The following is an 18,977-nucleotide window of genomic DNA, read 5'->3' on the forward strand; positions in this document are numbered from 1 at the left end:
CTCACCTGCAACCTGACCTGAGGAAGTGTATGAAGTCCACTGCAGTGCCTGGAGGGAGAAGCATGATGCCCTAGGTACTGAAAATCAACTCAGACTTCAGTGTAGGAGGAGAGTAGAAGAGACATGGTAAACACAGGTGGGCAGAAGTCCGGCAGGCTGAGCCTCATAAACCACGTTCAGGTATTAAGATTTCTCCCTGGGGGTAGAGGGAAGACACGGAAGGGTTTTAAAACAGGCCATGGAATGTTCCCCTAGGATTGTTACTCATGCTCTGACAGATGAAGCGATGGGCCCTCTGCCTCTGGCTGCGTCCTGCTCACAGGCCCCACCCTCAGGCCTTCTAGGGGCTGGAAAATAAAGGGGGGATGGATCACGGGCAGATGCAAGACCTGAGCTGGCTCCTTCCTCCTACGCAGGTTTGACCTCCAGACGCTGCCCGTGGACTTCGTGGAGTGCCTGATGCGCTTCCTGCCCACGGAGGCCGAGGTGAAGCTGCTGCGGCAGTACGAGCGGGAGCGGCAGCCCCTGGACGAGCTGGCGGCCGAGGACCGCTTCATGCTGCTCTTCAGCAAGGTGGAGCGGCTGACCCAGCGGATGGCTGGCATGGCCTTCCTGGGCAACTTCCAGGACAACCTGCAGATGCTCACGCCGGTACAGCCTCCGCCCGAATCCCACCCCCCCGCCTGTCCCCCCACCTGCTGGTCCCCTCCCCTGCCTGCCCCGTCGGGCCAACTTCTCCCCATCCTGGCCTGGGCCGACACAGCTCTTCATCTTGCCTTCCAGCAACTCAACGCCATCATTGCAGCCTCTGCCTCTGTCAAGTCCTCACAGAAGCTGAAGCAGATGTTGGAGGTGGGGAGAGGTTGTGGAGGCAGGCACCTGTGGTCCTGGGCCTGGGTGGAGGAAGGAGCCCGCAGGGCCTGGCCTGACCTCCTCCCGTGCATCTTTTGGACAGATCATACTTGCACTGGGGAACTATATGAACAGCAGCAAGCGAGGAGCTGTGTACGGCTTCAAGCTCCAGAGCCTGGATCTGGTAAGACAGTGGGGGCGACCCGGGGCCGGGAAGCCTGAGGAGCCATGGAGTTCCGCTCTCTCTCACCACCCCGTGCCCTCCCCACCCACCCCCCTGCCAGCTGCTGGACACCAAGTCCACCGACAGGAAGATGACACTGCTGCATTTCATCGCCTTGACGGTAAAGGAGAAATACCCAGACCTGGCCAACTTCTGGCATGAGCTACATTTCGTGGAGAAGGCCGCAGCAGGTGAGGGAGCCTGGCCGAGGGAGCCTGGCCCGGCGAGCCTGCCCTCATGTGTAGCCCAGGACAATCCCAGGAAGCTTGGGAGAGGGAACACTTGGGTCCCTTGGCTTCTGGCTTTTGTTACCTCCTTTCTGGCCACTTCAAAGCTTTCCGCTGGGGCCATGGGTAGGGGCTACCCCAGGGGGAGCCTTCCTGCAGGCGCCCGCCTAGCCCAGCCCTTCCCACCGGGGTGCCATGGGAGCAGGCAGTGAGCACCAGTGGCTCTTCACTCCCAACTCCCTGGGTGGCCCTGGAGATTCTGTGTCTCTGTGATGCATGTGAAGGGCCTAGAAAAACCACTGAAGCCCCCACAGACATAAGGCAGCTGACATTTGTGCCCCAGGCCTGAGGCAGCTCCATTTTGGAGCCCAGCAGTCTCTCTGGCTTGCCTTCCTGTGCCGCCTTGCACTTTGGGGTCATGAGCTCACAGCCCCCATTCCTTTTCCTTACCTCTGTGAGGGCCCCGTTAGCGTGTGTCCTCTGTGTCCACCGATGGCTCAGGAAACAGGGGCACGAGAACCTGAGGGAGCCCCTGCTGCGGGGGAGGCCAAGTTCTGTGTGGCCCCGGGCCGGGAGGGGGGCATGTCGGTCACTGAGCAGACCTTAGCCCAGGATCTGGTGACCACAGTGTCCCTGGAGAACGTGCTGCTAGACGTGAAGGAGCTGGGCCGGGGCATGGAGCTGATTCGGCGGGAATGCGGCATACATGACAACAGCGTCCTTCGGAACTTTCTCAGCACCAATGAAGGCAAACTGGACAAGCTGCAGCGTGATGCCAAGACGGCTGAGGTGGGCAAAGGGTGGAGGCAGCTGGGGACAGCCAGGGCCAAGGTACTGTGTCCCTCTAGATGGGCTTTGTTCTGGTTCTTGGACCAAAGGACTTTAAGAATTATTTATTAGAGAGAGAGAGAGAGAGAGAGAGAGAGAGAGAAAGCAAGCACATGCAGGGAGGAGGGGCAGAGGAAGAGGGGGAGAGAGAGTCTTAAGTAGACCCTGAGATCATGACCCCGAGATCACGACCCTGACATCATGATCAGAGCTTAACTGACTGTGCCACCCAGGCACCCCTGGACTGAAGAACCTTTACCGCATGGTTGGCTGGCTGTACGTGGGGGAGAGGGGGCTTTGGGGATGGCCAGCAGCCGCCTCTGGGGACATACTCTAAGGAGCGTTGGGAGCCCCAGGTTCTTTTCCATCCCACAGGGGCTGGGGGCTGCTGGTTTTCCTCCTTTGGCCCCAAACCCTGTTTTCTGTGGGCGTCCTGTACCTGCTGGAGAGCCAGGCTTGTCCTTCTCCGCCAGACTGAGCCCTTCTGTCCACCCCTTCCCCAGGAGGCCTATAATGCAGTTGTGCGCTACTTCGGCGAGAGTCCCAAGACCACACCCCCTTCTGTATTCTTCCCAGTATTTGTCCGATTCATTCGTTCTTACAAGGTGAGCGGAAGAGAGGCTTTTAAAAAGCAGTCTGGCTGAGAGAAAACTGGTAGGGAGAGGGAGGGCTGGGCTCCAAGTCTGGGCCTTTTCTGTCTCCTCCTCGGAGGCCTGGGAGGGAGCGATGGAAGCTGGCCACAGGCCTCTCAGCTGTGAACTGGTGGGCAGGGTGGGGGCCCAGGCCCTTCCTGTCATTGTTCAGGGCAGGAAGTGCCCCTCCAGAGGGTGGCCACCTGGGGTTGCTGGTCCCACTACCACCCATTCTCCACCCTCGGTGTCAGCCCCTCCCCTCACAGCCTGTGTGAGCCTCACTGCCTGCCCCCTCCCCCCCATGGTTCTTAGGAAGCAGAACAAGAGAACGAAGCTAGAAAGAAGCAGGAGGAGGTAATGCGGGAGAAGCAGCTGGCTCAGGAAGCCAAGAAACTGGATGCCAAGGTGGGTGGGACCAAGAGCTGGGGCCTGGAGGAGAGGATTAGGAGGGGGTGGAGAGAGAACTCGAGAGAGGGAAAACTGGAACCGAGAGACCACCCAGAGGGTCCGAGGCTGGAGTCCAAAGGGATGGGGAGAGGGGCTTCGGGAGGGGATTCCTAGGCAATGATCAGGGGTGGGCTGCTGTGTACAATTAAGGGCATCCTCAGACTGCATCTTCGGGCAGGAACCAGCCCCGTGGTAGGTTAGTGATGACTCCCTTCCCCTTCAATGCTCGGCCCTAGACCCCATCTCAGCGGAACAAGTGGCAACAGCAGGAGCTAATTGCAGAGTTGAGGAGGCGCCAGGCCAAGGAGCATCGGCCTGTTTATGAAGGGAAGGATGGTACCATTGAGGACATCATTACAGGTGGGGCCCTTGTCTCTCCTTTGGGCCTGGCCGCTAGGCCCAGCTCCCAAACTCCAACCCTGCGCCTTTGGGCTCTCCTCCCACCCCGTCCCCATGAGGCCTGACCACTGTGTCTCTTTCCTGGGCCACAGTGTTGAAGAGTGTCCCTTTCACGGCCCGTACTGCCAAGCGGGGCTCACGCTTCTTCTGCGATGCAGCCCACCATGATGAGTCAAACTGTTAACCCCCAAGGCTGGGGCTCTTGACAGGTACTGGGCACCACAGCTGCCCCCTCTGCATGCCCGCCTCCCAGGACTCCTGCTGGGCCCACAGGCACCTCCTCCCCTGCATGACTTGGAACCATCCTCTGGCAGCCTCACAGTGATAGGGGCACATGCTTCTCTACTTGCATGCCCCATGCTCGGAGAAGCATGCCTTATCCCTTTGCATGTGCCTTCAGGGAAGTGGTATCTCCCACTAATGCTGTCCTGGCTTCTACTAAGACCCAAGGGGTAGGGAGTTTCCAGAGCAGGCAAGACCCAGCCACCAACTCTCATTGCTGAGGCTGAGGCTCCGTTCCTGGGCCCAGGTATCCTTTGTGACTTGTCCCCTCACCGCTCCCCCCGCCTACCCCATAAAGAGCTCTGGCAGTAGCTTCTGCCCAGGGGCATCCGATGTCCCTTGATGAGTTTCCTGATTTTCAGTCTACCTGGGATCTCTCCCCAGCTTCTGGCTATTGCTGAGTCTACTTTGTCTCTGCCACTGCCCAGTGGCCTCTAGTCACCCCCACCTGGTCCCCTGAAAATGCAGAGCCCCAGCAGTCTCCCTGAGCATCCCCTCTAGCCTCTTTTAAAGCTTCTCCTTCCTCGGCCTCACAACCGGCTCTTCTTTGGCCCTGCCTGTGGGGCTGCTCCTCAGGGGCTGTTCCGACAGACGGTGGGCCCAGCCTAGCCTCCTTGCGTGTTCACAGGCCTCTGTCTTCCCCACAGGCCTCCATCACCAGCCCCTTGTCATTCGCCACCAAGCCAGGAATGCCGCACCGCCCAGTGGCCCCCCTCGGGCTCCAGGCCCCCACTAAGACCCCCTCCCCCGAAGGCAGAAGCACTTCAACTCTCCAACCTGTGGACCTGGAGCCCTGGAACTGGCCGAGGGCGCAGCGCAGGGCTATGCTGCTCTCGACCCAGTGTCCACCCCAGCTCTCAAAGCTGTACGTGCCTGACGCCACTGGGGGCCCTAGGTCTTTTGGGGCCTGGCACTTCCCTGGTGCCTCCAGGACTGCACTTTGACCCCAGGGTCTTCAACTTCATTTCCTGACTGAAAGGTCACCAAGGGTCAGACCAGAGCTGGGAAAAATCATTTCTAGCTTTAGCCTATACAGGGGCCCACAGCCTCCTCTGTCACTAGGCCAGAGGGACAAGCGGAGAAAGCAGTTATCCCTTCTCTATTTTTTTCTCCCTTCCCTTTCGCAGGCCCATGATCAGCTGTGGTCTGGAAGTATCCAGACTCAGGGGGCCCCAGAACCCTACCAGTCTCAGATCGCCTTTTACCAGGAGCAAGGCCCACCTAAGCCTAGTCCCCACCCAGCTGTGCCCTGGTGATAAGGGTAGAGGAGAGATGCCACGCTTACTGCCTTTGGCCCTTTCCACTCTAGGCTGACTGTTGTTGGGGGGGCAGAGGAGTAGAGGTTCTCCCTGGATCGCTAGAGAAAGGGTGTGTCATCAGCACCCTCACCTCCTTTCCACGGCTAGGGGCTTTTTTAGCAGGAGACGGGGGCACGGTGGTCTCAGGTGACTATTTTCTCAGTCTCCTGCCGGTTTCTCCTCAGCCCCTGCAGCGGAATGCAGGGACCCACTTCTTTCTGTACATGTACCACCTTCCTTCTCTCGTGTACATAAATCCCAGACCTTCCCTCTCCCAACAAAGGCTTGAAGCACCAGGCCTGACTCTGTCTCCTCTTTCCGGGGTTTGGGGGAGGACTAGGGTGGCCGTTTGGCCTGACCCGAACCATGGGGACAGAAAGGAGGCCACATGGAGCCGCCGTCTGCTTGGGGGAGGGCAAACCGGGCTGGGTGGGCTCCAACCACACGAAGGGAGGCTGGCCTGCCACAAGACACTAGTGCTCTCTCCCGGCCACGCGTGCCCCAGCCCAGCCCCCAGCGTGCCCCAGCAGGATACGGAGAAGATATAAGAGCCACCAGCCATGTTATAAATATTATTTAAAAAACAAAAACAAAACAAAACAAAACACACATACACTGGGTCCCGGGGCTGAAGGAAGGAGTGGTGGAGCCCGAGGGCCCAGGCAGGCTGGAACAGGCACTGGTGCTAGAGGGGAAGGACCCCGCCTGTCACCAACCTGTCATTCTCCCTAGAGGCCCCTTCTCACATTTTCTCTACTGGCACCTCCCGCTCCACGTGGCATCCTGGTCTCTGGTTTGGGGCTGAGGGCAAGGACTGCACTAGTTGCCTGGGAAGTGGAGGACCCTCGAACACCACGAGCAACCTGGGGAGGTGCCAGCTGCGGGGTGCTGGGGGCGGGGCTACTTGAGGAAAAGTGGACACGGACCCGACTGAGAAAGGAGTCTAGTGCAGATAGTGAGGGTGACCTAGGATCCACGGCCTCACACAGACCCGAGGCAGAGCGGCTCGTCGGGTCACTGGTGGTCGTCCAGCTGCTGCAGGAGCGTCCGCCGCCGCCTTTCCAGCTCACCCTCGCTCAGCTCACTTTCCGACGTGTCCCAGCCCGTCTGGTGGAGCAGAGGCACGGCTCACCCCCAGCCTCCCCCGAGGGCCACGGAGGCCTGCGGAGGGTGCCGACTGCGCTGGGGATCAGGTGCCTGCCTCTCACCTTCTCCTTCTTGATTCCAAAACCTGGGGAGCGGTTCAGGAGTTCTGCCCGCCGGAGCTCCCTGTCCTTGTCCTGTTCTGGCTCTTTCTCATCACTCTCCTTGCCAGCTTTCTCCTCAGGGTCTGTCTCGCTCTCAGGACTGTTCTGTAAGAGCCCAGAGCCCACCTGTGAAGGACAGCCCGGGAGGCGGCTGAAGCACTCTCTCAACATAGCAGGGCCCTGGGTAGAAGCCCCCTCTCTACGCACCGACTTGTGTCTTCTCTTCTTAGTTTTCTTTTTTGGTTTCTTGGCTTTCCGAAGGCCATGATCTGGAGATAGAAAATGCCCAGTTAAGTCCCATGGGAGGAGGGCGGGCTCATTCCTTTCTCTGCCATAGTCCTCATTCTTTAGACAGGGAGCTAGCTGAGGAGGTCTCTGTCAGTGCAGTTTTCCTTCCTTCTCCCAGTTCCTGCCAGGGCTGGGCAGAAAGTTCTTCCCACTCTGATGGGTGCAGACCTCCCGAGCAGCTCCACCCTCAGGGCTCTGCCTCCTCTCGTCGGAGTCAACTACTCCAACTCCCAACCGCTCACCTGATCCAAGGAGAAGGCGAGAAGATGGGGAGCCCCGTCCTCCAAGGGCAGCACCCCCACTTTCAACCGAATCAAGGGAGGAAGAGGGCTCAGAGCCTGACTCCGAGGGGTTCCGCCTTCTCCGCTTGGGGGGTCGGAGAGGCGGCGGGGGCAGCTCCTCTTCTTCCGACTCAGAGCCCTGGGCAGATCAGCAGATACATGTCAGCGCACAGGTTCTCTGGGCTCCAGAAGCCCTCAAGTCTGGGAACTGGGGACAGAGAGGAGGATCCAGGGCCAAAGGGATTTTCAAATCTCGCTCCAAGGGGAGGCGATGCAGGGGAAAAAAACAAGAAAAATGGTTCCTATTTCCCCAAGACAATCCAGCCTCCCCCCCGCCCTGCCCCCAGCCCTTCTGCCCACCAACTCACTGAGGGCGAGTGGGAACGCTTTCGATGGTGCTTCTTGCCCTTTCTGCCGTGTTTTCGGCCTTTGGTGTGGAGGTGCTGGCATTCAGTCTGGCAGAGGCAGAGGGAGGGGTGAGGAAGACACCAGGGCTAGCCACAGGAAGCACCCTGCACCCGAAAATCCAGGTTTTGCCTCCTCTCAAGCCAGGGCCTCAGGCCGCTCCCGGCCACCGTCAGACCTCAGGGCAAGGACAGCCCCAGGGGTAGGAGGCCACTGGGGTCTCTGCTGAGCCGGACTGGGCGTTCATGAGCGCGGGACAGATGCAGAGGATCGGAAGCTCTGCCTCACCTCCAGTACCTGCAGGAACTCCCGGAAGAGCCGGATCCGCTCCGACTCCAGGGTGATCTGCTCAAAGGCTGAGTCGCACACAAAGCGCTCACGGACCTTGAACGGGAGAGCACTGCTGATCAGACCAGCCCCGGCAAGGCGCGGACACCGCCAGGAGCGCAGGGCTGGGGCAGAGGAAGGAAGGGAGCCGAAGCTGCCCGCGAGCTGTGCTATGACCGGGGTGGGCCCCCAGTGGTGGAGAAGCACCGCTGCCCTCAGGACCGAGGGGGTGGTGTTTGGTGCCAGGCTGCGGCCCTGACCTCTTCCCAGGCAGTGCCCAGCTCCAGGGCAGGCACGGCCTGCCTCAGCATGCTTCGGAAGGCAGCTTCCCTGCGCCGCATCCTTCGCGCCTCCTCCTTCTCCCGCTCTCGCTCCCGCGCCTCTGCTTTCTCCAGCAACTGAGGACAGAAAGGAGGCGGAGCAGGGTCACCCAGGAGGGTGGGTGCCCAAGCCCCACTCAGGCATACTGCAGGACATGGGAAGCTGGGGTCTGGGCTCCTGCCGCCACCCCCTAAACGGAGGCGGGGGGGGCGGGTGCAGTCACATTGGGGCAGCGAGTGAGAAGGAATGGAACAAGACATGGGGATGAGCTGGAGAATGGAGCCCTGGCTACAGCCCCGCCCCGCCCGGCCCCTCACACTATTGAAGGTCAGCTTGATGTTGCCTGCGTCCAGCGCAGCCGCCCTCTTGTCAAAGCTTATGACGTGGGCGAAGTCCTCAAAGGCTGTGTTCACCTCCACGCAGAAGCCCCGGTCCTGTGGGCACAGCGGCGCATGAAGCAGGGGCCACCACGGGCCCGAAGCCTGAAGCCGGCCTCCAGGGCAGGCGGAGGGTTGGACCACAGGATGCTCTAGAAGTCCCCCAGCCCCCAGAAGAGACCCACAGGACTCAGGTGCACTTCTGAAACCTCATGATCTGATGACTAAGCCTCCCACGCCTGCCCTTGGCCTGGATGTCACAGGGAGTGGAGGGGGGCACTGGATCCTGTGGGGAGGGGGAGCAGGGTGTGTGTGTGTGTGTGTGTGTGTGCCGGATCTGCTGACGGATGCCTGAGTCTCTCACAAGTAATTCTTTGTTCCTTTGGCTTAAGGCTGGGCCCCAGTTGGGCCCTCCTGCTGCTCAGTAACTTCCTCGCATTCGGTCAACATCTGCTGGTCCCATCCTTTGGCTTATTTCTTGGGTGCTTACTAGGCTGCCAGGTACTGTGCTGAGTGCTTCACACACCTTATCTCTTTTAACCCTCAGTATCAAAATTTAAGCATAGGTCCTGGCCTCCTAATTTTATGTGGAAGGAGAAAGCAAGGTCTAGAGAAGCTAGAGCACTTGCCCACGGTCTCAGAGCTAATATGTGGTTGACTGAGAACTCCACTCTCTCAAGCCAGGGCCTCAGGCCGCTCCCGGCCACCGTCAGACCTCAGGGCAAGGACAGCCCCAGGGGTAGGAGGCCACTGGGGTCTCTGCTGAGCCGGGTCCTTCTAACACCAAAGCCCATAGTTTAAAGCCCTACAGCCACACAGATCACTCAGTCCTCAGGGGAATGTGAGGCCATCACATGTGCAACTCCAGAATACTATTAAAAATACGCCCCTGCCCCTGAAGCTTCTCATCGAGAAGCCAGGCTCCAAGCTGCTCATCTATGCCTCCCAACACCTCAATAAAGCAGAGGCTTAGGAGAGTTCTCTCACTGGGCCCAAGTGGATCTGGTGAGAAGTGGAGCCGCTGGAGTTTGAGTCAGTGGGGACACAGGCCCAGTCCCCTTCTCCTCCCTCCGCACAGCACGAACTTGCTGCGGCCTTCCGCCCATGGCAGACTGTGGTTTTTTTTTTAAGTTCTTATTGTACTTCCGGTTATTAACATACAGCGTTGTATTAGTTTTCAGGTGGGCAATATGGAGAATATGCTCTTGTCTATTCCTAGAGCACTTCCTCAACCCACGCCCCAGGCCTTCTCAACCGTCCCAATCTCCCTCAGCGAAGTGAAAGGCTTCAATCCCATCTCTCCACCGCTTGCTTCCATCAAGCTCGTACCTCACCTCACCGGGAACAACCTGTCCACCCGGCTCTTACCTTCCTCAAGCTAACAACCTGTGCTGTTTGCCCTCTGGTTCAAAATCTTCAAATGCAGCACAGAGGAAAACGAATCGACATTTAGTGAGTCTACTACAAGCCAGGCACTTCACGAATATCAGCCCTTCCCACAACCGTGCACATAAATGATCCCTATTCTACAGAAGAGGAAACTGAGGCTCAGACTTTATACGCCTTGCAGAGGCCTCAACCAACATACAGCCAGGTGTTACCTGACTCCGAGGTCTGAGCTATACTACTCTGCCCTCTTTACGGACACTACTTTCCGAAAAGTGCGCATGTCCTCAGAAACGACTCCAAGGGCCCCTTCTCGGTCCTCGCCTGACGGGTCCTTGTACGTGCGCTGCTCCCGTCACCAACTGCCCTCTGGTCTCTCTGAGCTCTTTTACTGCCTCTCTTGCCTGCGCTTGTCCCCGAGAACAGCACGTGGGCTTTTCAATCTGCACTACCCCTAGCTACCTCAGCCCCTACACCTCCCTCCTGATTTTCAGACCCTTAAGAGACTGGATGTTTCACAGAGACTTCAAATTCAGCAGAGCCCAAGAGAATTCATTCTCTGTGAGCCACCCCTCTCCCCACGCCCATGGATCTCCCAGGCCCAGATCTTCTGGCTTCCAGCTCTTCCAAGTCCAAGGCTGTTTGCATTATCCTATGGGGTGAGAGGTGCCCTCACAGTCTGCCAGGCTAGTGGATGGCCACAGGGACTCCTGGGTTCATCGGCCTTCTGTAGGCAGGAGCCCAAAAGGGGGAAGAGGTGAGGGAGCTGTCTAAAGAAGCTTCTTTTGCAGGAGATGTGGAGAGACAGGACACAGCGAGGATGGGACTCCTATAGGCCTGTCGGCAGGACCCGCCACATACTGTGGCCAAAGTGTAAGCATCCAATAAAACGTAGCTCTCCTAGAATTAGATATTTATACAAGAATACCCTATTTAAAATGTGGTTTTTGCTTTATTCCTCCCTGCCCCAGGTTACTTTTGAGACTGATTCCCCAAATGGAATTCCTATTTTCTCCAGCCCTGTTCCTACCGAATCCTCACCAATGATACCATCGCCCCACCTCTGCCAATTTCAACTCACTCCTTCCTTGCCCTCCATTTCACATGCAAAAAATCTGTCCACTCAACTTCTGAGTGACTCCATCCTCCTGATTTTAAACTTCTCTTTTTTGAACAGCAGAAACATTTTTGTCCTCACAAAAATCTTATGCCGAACCTCAATATACAAAAGTAAAACTGCTGTACTTAAAAACAGAGGAAGAAGCACAAACTCCACCCCCCTTTCTTGTCCCAAGGCACCCCTGAGGAAACCCAGGGGTGGGGGCGGGGGCCTCAGAAAAACAGAGCTGGAGCCCAGCTCTCCCTCATCTGCTATCCCTGCTGCCTCTGTTGAGCTCGTTTACCACCTGGACTACCGCCCAACTGGCCTCCCTTTTCACCTCCCATGCTCTAACCTGTACTCCAAAGTCCTGTATTGCTCCGACTTTCCTACCGAAGGGCCCTAACAGCAGGGGGGGGACCTGGGGGTGAGGCGGAAGAGGGCGGCTCAAGCTCCAGATCTGGTGGGATCACTTGCCACTGTGACTTTTCAGTGTCCCGAGGCTTCAAATACTGTCCTCCCACCACCTATCCCTAAGGACACAAGCACTCGGTCTGAGAAGTGCTACTCTACACTCTTCCCCCATGGCTCTTCCAGGACATCCTCTGACCCTATCATTCCCTGGCTCCCCATTACTTACAAGATAAAAACCCAAATTTCTTATTTTAGCATTCAAGGCATTTTACACCCAGGGCTCTCCTTCCCAACTGGAGCTTCAGGTTCCAGAGAAACAGGAAGCCACAGGACAATAGGGCATGTCTTACCTAATGGTAAGGGCTTTTAAAACATTACGTTTATATTAAACAGAGAAGTAATATGGTATGAAATTAGAACACCTGTATCTGCAAAGCAAAACACAGGACTTCAAAGAAATGCTGTGTGTGCAGTGGGATATTCCTAATTTATTCTCAGACCCTTCTCGCCCCAGGTCCCAAGTTACCGCCCTTGGTAATTAGGTGTACATTGGTGGAAAATCCCCCATTTTTCAGATGAGGAAACTGAGGCTCAGAAAGGTTAAATAGTCTGCTGGAGGTCACCCAACTAGTAAGTGGTAAGCTGGACTTGTGGCCCAAGCAGTCCGCCTCCACAGTGCTACGCCTAACTGCTGGGCGTACCGCCTCCCCAGCGCCTTTGCACGTCCTGAACTTCCACCAAGAAATATGCTTTCTCTCTGTTTTTCCTCCTGAAACACAAGGCTCTCTTAGGGCAGCAATCCCTTTTCCACCTTTGCTGGACACAGACGTTGAGAACTGTCTCTCTGGTGTAAGACAAGCAAGGTGTGCGCGCAGCGTAAGTGGCTGCCACGCCAGAGGGGTGGCAGGAGCGGGAGGTTAAAGATGGCATGCCCCTTCTAAAAAGCAATGGCCTCTCAGCCTGAGGCCACTGAACACCTTGCAAAACCAGTGCAGTGCTGCTAGATAATCTGTATTTTTAAGAGAAGTTTTTCTGTATAATCTCCCAATTTTAAAATGTTAGCAACAAAGTTGAAATGTTTCTAAAACACTGTACAGGCCAGAAGGAACATATCTGTGAGCTGCTGGCTTATGATGAGCTGGACCCCTTGCTCCTCAAGCCTGCCAGGCCCTTCCCACTCCCTTGCCTCCGCTCCTGTAATACCCTATGCCCAGGAACCACCAGCCTCATCCACCTACTCGTTCTTAAAGGCGTAGCACAAAGGTCAATTCTGTCGACTCTCGTCTCTAACAGCACTTGCCCCTCTGTAGAATAGGTGTCATGTTTATCTTCCTACTAGGCCATGAGCTCCTTATGGACAGAAACTGCATCTTTCTTATTTCTGTGTCCCCAGCGCACAGTCAGGGATCACAGGAGATGTCTGCTGAACGGAGCTATGCTGCTCCTGCAATACAGGACTTATCAGGGAGTCCTGTCCAGAAAGGCGCCCTGTACCCAGTCTGCCTCCAGCCACAGCCCTGGGCCTCCCTCACCTTAAGGATGTCCTTAATGATCTTCTTCTCATCATGGAATCGTGCCTTCAACTCCTCCACATAGAACTTGAACAAGTCCAGAGGGGTGGAGCCTGCAGGGGAGGGAGGGAGGGGGGCCTGGCGGGCGGCAGCTTCCCGAGGCCTGGGGGAGGGGTCGAGGACAGGTCGAGGGAGTGGGGGGTGCAGAGAGGCTGGCAGGGCAGGAAGCCAGGACAGAGCAGGGGGAGCCTGGCTGCCTTACCCGGCTGGCCCAGCATGTTGGCAAAGCGGACATCAGTGCTGACCGCTGGGTACAGCTCCATCCAGGTGGACATAGAGTGCAGCTGCCCTGTCTCGTGCAGCTCGTCCAGGAAGGTCTGAGCAGAGAGAGGCCAGTTATAGGGAGAGTGAGCCAGAGAGACAGGCAGAGCCAGAGACTGGGGAGGAAGAGAGGGGATGGGAGGGAGAGGCCGGGACAACCCAGATTGAGAAAATGCAGGCAAAGGAGGCAGAGAGCAGTGGAAACAGAGAGAATGTAAATATAGACAGGGGCCGACTCGAACGTGACGGGCAGCCGGGCTGGGAGGCAGAGAAACAGAAACCTTACTGCAACGTGCCCTTCCCGCGGTTTGCTCTCAGCTTCCCAAAGTGTTAGAGCTAAGGAACCCCCACCACTACCACCGCCGCCGCCGCCTCCAAGCTGTGGGACAAGCTAGTCTGCCCATCTGGCTCCCCACCAAAGGGAAATGAACTGGGCCGAGCTACAGGCGGTGCCTTTCGGGTGCTCTCTGCTGGCAGTTTCTGGGTGGTGCATACATCTAGTCTCCCTAGCGGAGCATGGCCCCAGGTTGAGGGCACACAGCAGGAGCGGACAGCGGCCTTGCAGGGGTGGCACACAGGACCGGGCAGAGACGAAACAGCGGGCCTAGCCGAGAGGAGGCAGGGCATGGGCAAAGAGGTTACGGGCCGGGGCGGAGCTGAGCGCCTATCCAGCGGGCGGCAGACATACCTGGAAGGCCTCCCGGTTCTTGCGTTGCTGACGCCGCTCCCGAAGGCGGGCCCGCTCCCGCTCCTCCTCCTCCTCCCTCTCCAAAGCTCGGATATGCTCCTCGAAGCAGATCAGTGCATCTTCCTTGTCCATATCTAAGCATAGGGAGAAGGCTCAGCGGGCACCGCACCCGTGGCACACCCTCACCGACCCCGGCAACCTCCCCCCAGCCCCGTGTTCGAGGGTGCTGCCTCAGTAGGCACCGGGTCACCCAGGGTGGTGGGGCAAGAGGAGCAGAGACCTCTGTGGGAGAGGAGACTGGAATGGTGGTTCTGGAGGAGGGTTCATTAACGTATGAGAGCAAAATCAGCACGCATTCAGCTCTTGGGAATTCAGTTACTGGAAGTAATCACATGAAACCAGCAATCTCGGGATCTGAGGTCTTATGTTTTATGGAACTGGGAATCAATCAGGCTTTGATGCAAGTTCAGAAGGTGTATTTCTGATATTGCCAATGACTGCAGGCCAAGAACAGCTCACCGTAACAACATGTGACCAGTTAAGGGCCACAGCACCACGACAGTTTAAGACCATATTCACAGGAGTTGGAAAAATCATCCTCTCCTGGTCTTCTGACGCCTATCCTAGAGCTCTTCCTCCAAGGACACACGATGTCCAGGTCAACAGCGGACCCCAGAGGGAGGGAGGGGGTTGTCCCAGCATTCCAGCATCTCCAGACTCTGGAGAGATGCAGGGACGGGGCGAATGCTGAGGACCCCTGGACATCCAGGAGGGCAGGCAGTGTAGGGGACCAATAGGAGGCAGGCTCTGGGGTCCCAGGTCAGTGAGGAAAGGGGGAAGGGACAGGCGGGAGTGGAGACCCAAGCTTACTCTGCAGCTGGTGGTCCTGAGCAAAGCTGGGGTTATCCATGAGGTACTGCTGAGCCTGGGACCATGTAGTTTGGAAGTTGACACTACTCATCCCATCCAGGATACTCTTCAGGGCCTGGATGTTGCGGCGCCGGAGCTGCTTGGCCTGTTCCTGGGGAGCCACAGCGTCAGGGTCAGGGTGAGGTAGGGCAGGTCAGAGCTACTCAAGTGGGCCTGGGCAGAGGAGCATTTGGGGAAAAGCAGGCAGCTAGGGAACCCTAGGAGGGCCACACTCAAGACTTCCGCGTCCCCTGAAAGGGGGAGGAGCACAGGTTACAGATCAACCCCTCACAGATGCCCTCCTGCCCTCCCACACCCAGGCTGTAGGTCCCAAGCAGAAGTGGGGGGATGTGCAAGTGCCACACCAGCTTCCGAGGAAGGAGCTGAGACCCTGGGGCAAGTGGGGAAATGAATGGCCAGGGTCCACAAGGATGCAAAGACAGAAAAGCCTCAAGTAAGGCAGGCTGACAGATCCAGCCAATGACTGTTACCTTCTCCTTCTTGGCCAGGAAGAAGAGGACATCATCATAAACCTCTTTTCGATCCCTCTCAGGGACCACAGCCCACACCTCCAGCTCCCCAAAGGTCTGTTCGGCCCGCCTGTGGAGCATATGGGCCGTGGGTAGGCAGGCAGGGGACAGAGACCCCGGGCCCGTGTGTTCTCCGGGTTCCCGGCCCCCACCCCAGCCTGGCCCCCTGACCGGTAGCGGGTGGTAGAGGTCATGCGTTCGTGCTGCTCCAGGAAATGCTGCAAGGTCTGCTTGGCCTCCTTGGCCCTTAGCCGGGCCTCCTCCTTCTCCTCCTTCTCCCGCTGCGCCTTGTAGGCATTGAATGCCTGCTTTTTCTCACTCAGCTTGGGCAAGGCACTGGGGTGGAAAGGGTGGGAGTGGGGTGCGGGTGGAGGAGGCACCCTGCACAGCCCGCCAAGGAGGGTCACAGCACACAGAACTGAGTGCGGGGTCCATGCATGGGCACAGCAGGCTTGCAGGGAGGCAAGACGGGTCTCTGGGATGAGGGGAGGGATGGGAGGCAGTGAGGGAAGACGGGGCTCCAAGACACTAACAGCCCTTTTGCTCTGAGGCTCTCAAAAGTGCATTCAGGCCTCCACCCTATCCAGCCCCCTCACCCCAATTAACTCAATTCGAATCAATTCAGTTCAACAAGCATTTATTGAACGTCTCATGTCAGATACCTTTCCCCTCCTCCTCCTGGAGGCCCTCCAGCTTCTCTTTCCCTGGCCCTTCTACCATTCTCCTGACTCGGGCCCTGTTGGGGCCTGAGTGTTGAGCTGGGGCTTCTCAGGGAGGCCCTGGCCCAGCTGCTCACAGTCTGGAGGGCCTGGCTCCCTCTGCCCAGGCCTACCTGTAACGGGGGTCGGTGACCACCATCTTCATGGCCTGTTCCCACGAGGCATTGGAGGGGACAGCCTAGAATGGAGCAGGCAGGGGTCATGGGGCCTGCCCACCTCCAGCCCCCTCCGGGCCTACCCTGGGCACCCCACCCCCGCACCTTGTCCCTCAGCAGCTCCTTGAAGGCCTGCTTTGCCTTCTCCCGGTTGCTCCAACTGAGGCCAGACCTCTCTGGTTCTGGCTTTGATTCCTCTTCCTCCTGCTGTGGTGGCTGATGCTGTCCAGCAGCACTGGGGGGCAAAGGGAACTCAGCCACAGCATCTCCCAGGCCCCACAGCTTTGAGTGCCCTATGTGGTCAGGAGTACGCCACCCTCTCTCCTCGCTCCCCAAAGCAGCCCTTCTCTGCCCTCCAGAGGCCATGCCCCAGATCTTCACACCCTTCCCAAGAGGCCTGGCAGAAATCAAGGGTTGAACTAGGCTGGGAGCTTGAAGCCAGCCTCTGGAATGCCTCAGGGGAGCAGCCCTCACCTGCTGGGGCCCTCCTCCGGCTGCTGCAGAAACCCCTGCTCCACAGGCTGGGCAGCCTCTGACGTATCACAATCTTCACTCCCACCTGGCTCAGGCTCTAGAAGGCCCAGGGGCATGGGGGTGGGGCCAGGCGGCCCGGGCGGGGGCTCAGGCTGGGGCTGAGGTGGCTGCGGCTGCAGTATCTGGGGCTGGGGCTGCTTCCTGCAGGCGGGCCGGGAGGGCGGGGTCCAGGCGTGCGGCAGAGAGAGGGCCAGTCAGAGGGGCCTGCGACGGACTGGGGCCCGAGCGGGCCACTCCACAACGAGACTGAGAGCTGGCTCTTCCACAGAGCAGGGACCACAGAGAGAGGGTCCACTCCCACCCGTCTGGCGGCCCCAAGTACAGGGGGTAGGTGCGCAAGTCACTCACCCTGCAGCCTCTTGTTTGACTAGAGCTGCAAGGGGAAAACATGACATGGTCACAGGGTGGCGAGGGCCACCCCCCAGCACCGCAGCCCAGGCCCCACCCCCTCCTCACCCTCCAGGTCATCCAGGTCCTTGGGCCGGGTCCAGCGAGACTCCTTACTCTGGTTGTTATAGTAGTAAGGTTTGCCTGTGTCGGACTTGTACTCTTTCCAGGGACACTGGGACAGCAGCAACTACAAGAGGACGGGTCAGAGGACATCAGGGGGGCTGGGCATGCCCTCTCGCTACAGTCGGGGGAGCTGAGGGGATCCAGCAAGTCGGGAGTTTTTGGCTACCACCTGGCCTGGCTCAACATGGGGGAAGGCAGACTTCCTGAGATCCCAGGGAGGCTGGCGGAATGGTCAGGGATCTTGGGATCAGAGGAACCGTGTGTATGGGTAAACACTCGGGAGGCCAAGGACTTGGGAGGGTCAGGGAAGCTGAAAGGAAGGGCCAGAAAGCCCCGCTCAGGACCTCTGCCTTGGACTTGAGCACGCTGGGCTTCTCCCACACGGACTGCTTGTCGTCTGCATTGTAGTAGTAGACGCGCCCGTCAGGGGCCACATGCTCACTCCACAGGGCCCTCTGGGGGGAGGGAGGGCCGAGAATGGTGGTCAAGGCCCCATCCCCAAAGCTTCTCCTCCTTACCCCAGAGGTTTAACCATCAGCCCCCCACCTTTCAGCTTTTCTACCCAGAGACCCCTGGGCTGGAAGAACTCACCGGAGGGCCTGTCCCAGCCACAGCAGCTGGAAAAGAAGCCAAGAGAAATATTAAGGCCTTGCCGCGACATGCATCTTATCCCACCTATTCCTCCCCTACTCCGTCCCCAATAAACATCCCCTGGTCCCATCAACATCCCAGGCTCCCTGGCATCCCAACAGGCATGATCCAGGGTGGGCTCTAGTCCACGGTCCCCTCTCCCCTGTACCCCCCCAACCTCCGAGCCTGGGGGGAGTAGACCCCCAGAAGACTCACAGCTGGCTGTGTCCGCACCCGGAGCCGTCTGCCGAAGAAAGAGGAGGGGGAAGGGTTGGGGCCAAGCCCAGTGGCCCCCAGGACCCAGGCCATGGGGGATGAAGAAGCAGGCCAGGCCAGGATCCATGTGTCCTGCTCCCAGGGACCTCTGCTCCCTAACAGGCATCCCCCACCCTCTGGGGCCGTGGCTGTAGGATCCTAGGGGGAACCGCATAGCAGCTCTGTTCTTCGTTTTCCTCAAGTGAGAGTATTTTGTTCAGTCAACCTCCGAGGCCCCTCTTCCATAGTGGATGCCAACTGCTACATCCTACCCAGACTCTACTACACTGAGCAATGGCACAAGAAGGTACAGTGAGATCCCCAGGTGCTGTTGCTTCCGCCAGCGACAAAGAAGATGTGAGGAGGGCCTGTATTCAAGTGTCCACAGTGCTAGCTCTGTGAGGGGAAGCGTGTCAGCCACGAGTGTGTTCCTTACGGGAGCTGGGCACAAAAAGGAGTAACGAGAGAGTAACATGCCTTTGGGGGTAAGTGAGAAATGAAAAGAGCAGAGTACGTGGCCAGAGAGAAGGACTTGAGTGTGGGGAGTGCGGCCGGGCCCGGGATGGATGGATGAGAAGAGGGAAAGAACGGAGGCCGGATCCCCGTGCTCCAAGTCAGACCCGCAGGGCTGCAGGGCACGGCCTGCTTCCTGCCGGCCCCCAGTGCTTACCGCTGCGGTGACAGGCACCGCTGGCATCAGCATCCCTGGCAGCATGGGCGGTACCATTCCTGGTATCTAGGGACACAAAGAAGACGAGACACAACTACCGAGGTGAGGGCAGGCACAGGTAAGGCAGGCTCCTGAGAGCTCCTGGGCGGGGCCGTGGCCTTCACATGGGCCCCCCCCCCCCCCCCCCCCCCCCCCCCCCCCCCCCCCCC

The 18,977-nt window shown here is 58.3% G+C and overlaps 2 protein-coding genes across 14 annotated transcripts in view; one reads left to right on the forward strand and one right to left on the reverse strand.

Moving 5' to 3' along the window:
• The window catches only part of FMNL3 (formin like 3), a 51,660-nt gene extending 46,176 nt beyond the window's left edge, over positions 1-5,484 (forward strand). For 3 of the 6 annotated variants that reach the window (XM_025882874.2, XM_025882876.2, XM_025882878.2), the window contains 10 exons: positions 417-651; positions 784-852; positions 956-1,036; positions 1,137-1,266; positions 1,931-2,091; positions 2,634-2,735; positions 3,075-3,167; positions 3,446-3,569; positions 3,701-3,817; positions 4,538-5,484. In XM_025882874.2, the coding sequence (XP_025738659.1) occupies positions 417-651; positions 784-852; positions 956-1,036; positions 1,137-1,266; positions 1,931-2,091; positions 2,634-2,735; positions 3,075-3,167; positions 3,446-3,569; positions 3,701-3,792 (1,087 nt within the window). In that variant the 3' untranslated portion in view covers positions 3,793-3,817; positions 4,538-5,484. The other 3 variants (XM_025882875.2, XM_025882879.2, XM_073882020.1) reach the window with 2 other exon arrangements.
• The window catches only part of PRPF40B (pre-mRNA processing factor 40 homolog B), an 80,390-nt gene that overhangs the window by 53,343 nt on the left and 8,070 nt on the right, over positions 1-18,977 (reverse strand). For 6 of the 8 annotated variants that reach the window (XM_073882027.1, XM_025882881.2, XM_073882028.1 and 3 more), the window contains 23 exons: positions 18,769-18,834; positions 18,060-18,087; positions 17,805-17,830; positions 17,558-17,668; positions 17,157-17,277; positions 17,049-17,073; positions 16,641-16,841; positions 16,272-16,401; positions 16,125-16,189; positions 15,464-15,628; positions 15,254-15,362; positions 14,724-14,874; positions 13,854-13,987; positions 13,107-13,221; positions 12,866-12,957; positions 8,375-8,491; positions 7,997-8,134; positions 7,698-7,793; positions 7,373-7,459; positions 6,966-7,143; positions 6,643-6,704; positions 6,397-6,540; positions 5,747-6,295 (listed from right to left, as the gene is read on the reverse strand). In XM_073882027.1, coding sequence (XP_073738128.1) covers positions 6,203-6,295; positions 6,397-6,540; positions 6,643-6,704; positions 6,966-7,143; positions 7,373-7,459; positions 7,698-7,793; positions 7,997-8,134; positions 8,375-8,491; positions 12,866-12,957; positions 13,107-13,221; positions 13,854-13,987; positions 14,724-14,874; positions 15,254-15,362; positions 15,464-15,628; positions 16,125-16,189; positions 16,272-16,401; positions 16,641-16,841; positions 17,049-17,073; positions 17,157-17,277; positions 17,558-17,668; positions 17,805-17,830; positions 18,060-18,087; positions 18,769-18,834 — 2,454 coding nt within the window. In that variant the 3' untranslated portion in view covers positions 5,747-6,202. Of the gene's footprint in view, positions 1-5,746; positions 6,296-6,396; positions 6,541-6,642; positions 6,705-6,965; positions 7,213-7,372; positions 7,460-7,697; positions 7,794-7,996; positions 8,135-8,374; positions 8,492-12,865; positions 12,958-13,106; positions 13,222-13,853; positions 13,988-14,723; positions 14,875-15,253; positions 15,363-15,463; positions 15,629-16,124; positions 16,190-16,271; positions 16,402-16,640; positions 16,842-17,048; positions 17,074-17,156; positions 17,278-17,557; positions 17,669-17,804; positions 17,831-18,059; positions 18,088-18,768; positions 18,835-18,977 lie in introns of those variants that run through there. The other 2 variants (XR_012375083.1, XM_073882029.1) reach the window with 2 other exon arrangements.

The sequence above is a fragment of the Callorhinus ursinus genome, unplaced genomic scaffold (assembly GCF_003265705.2).
Source record: "Callorhinus ursinus isolate GAN/ISIS: 27379988/994484 unplaced genomic scaffold, GSC_fseal_2.0 scaffold44, whole genome shotgun sequence".
Classification (NCBI taxonomy): Eukaryota; Metazoa; Chordata; class Mammalia; order Carnivora; family Otariidae; genus Callorhinus; species Callorhinus ursinus.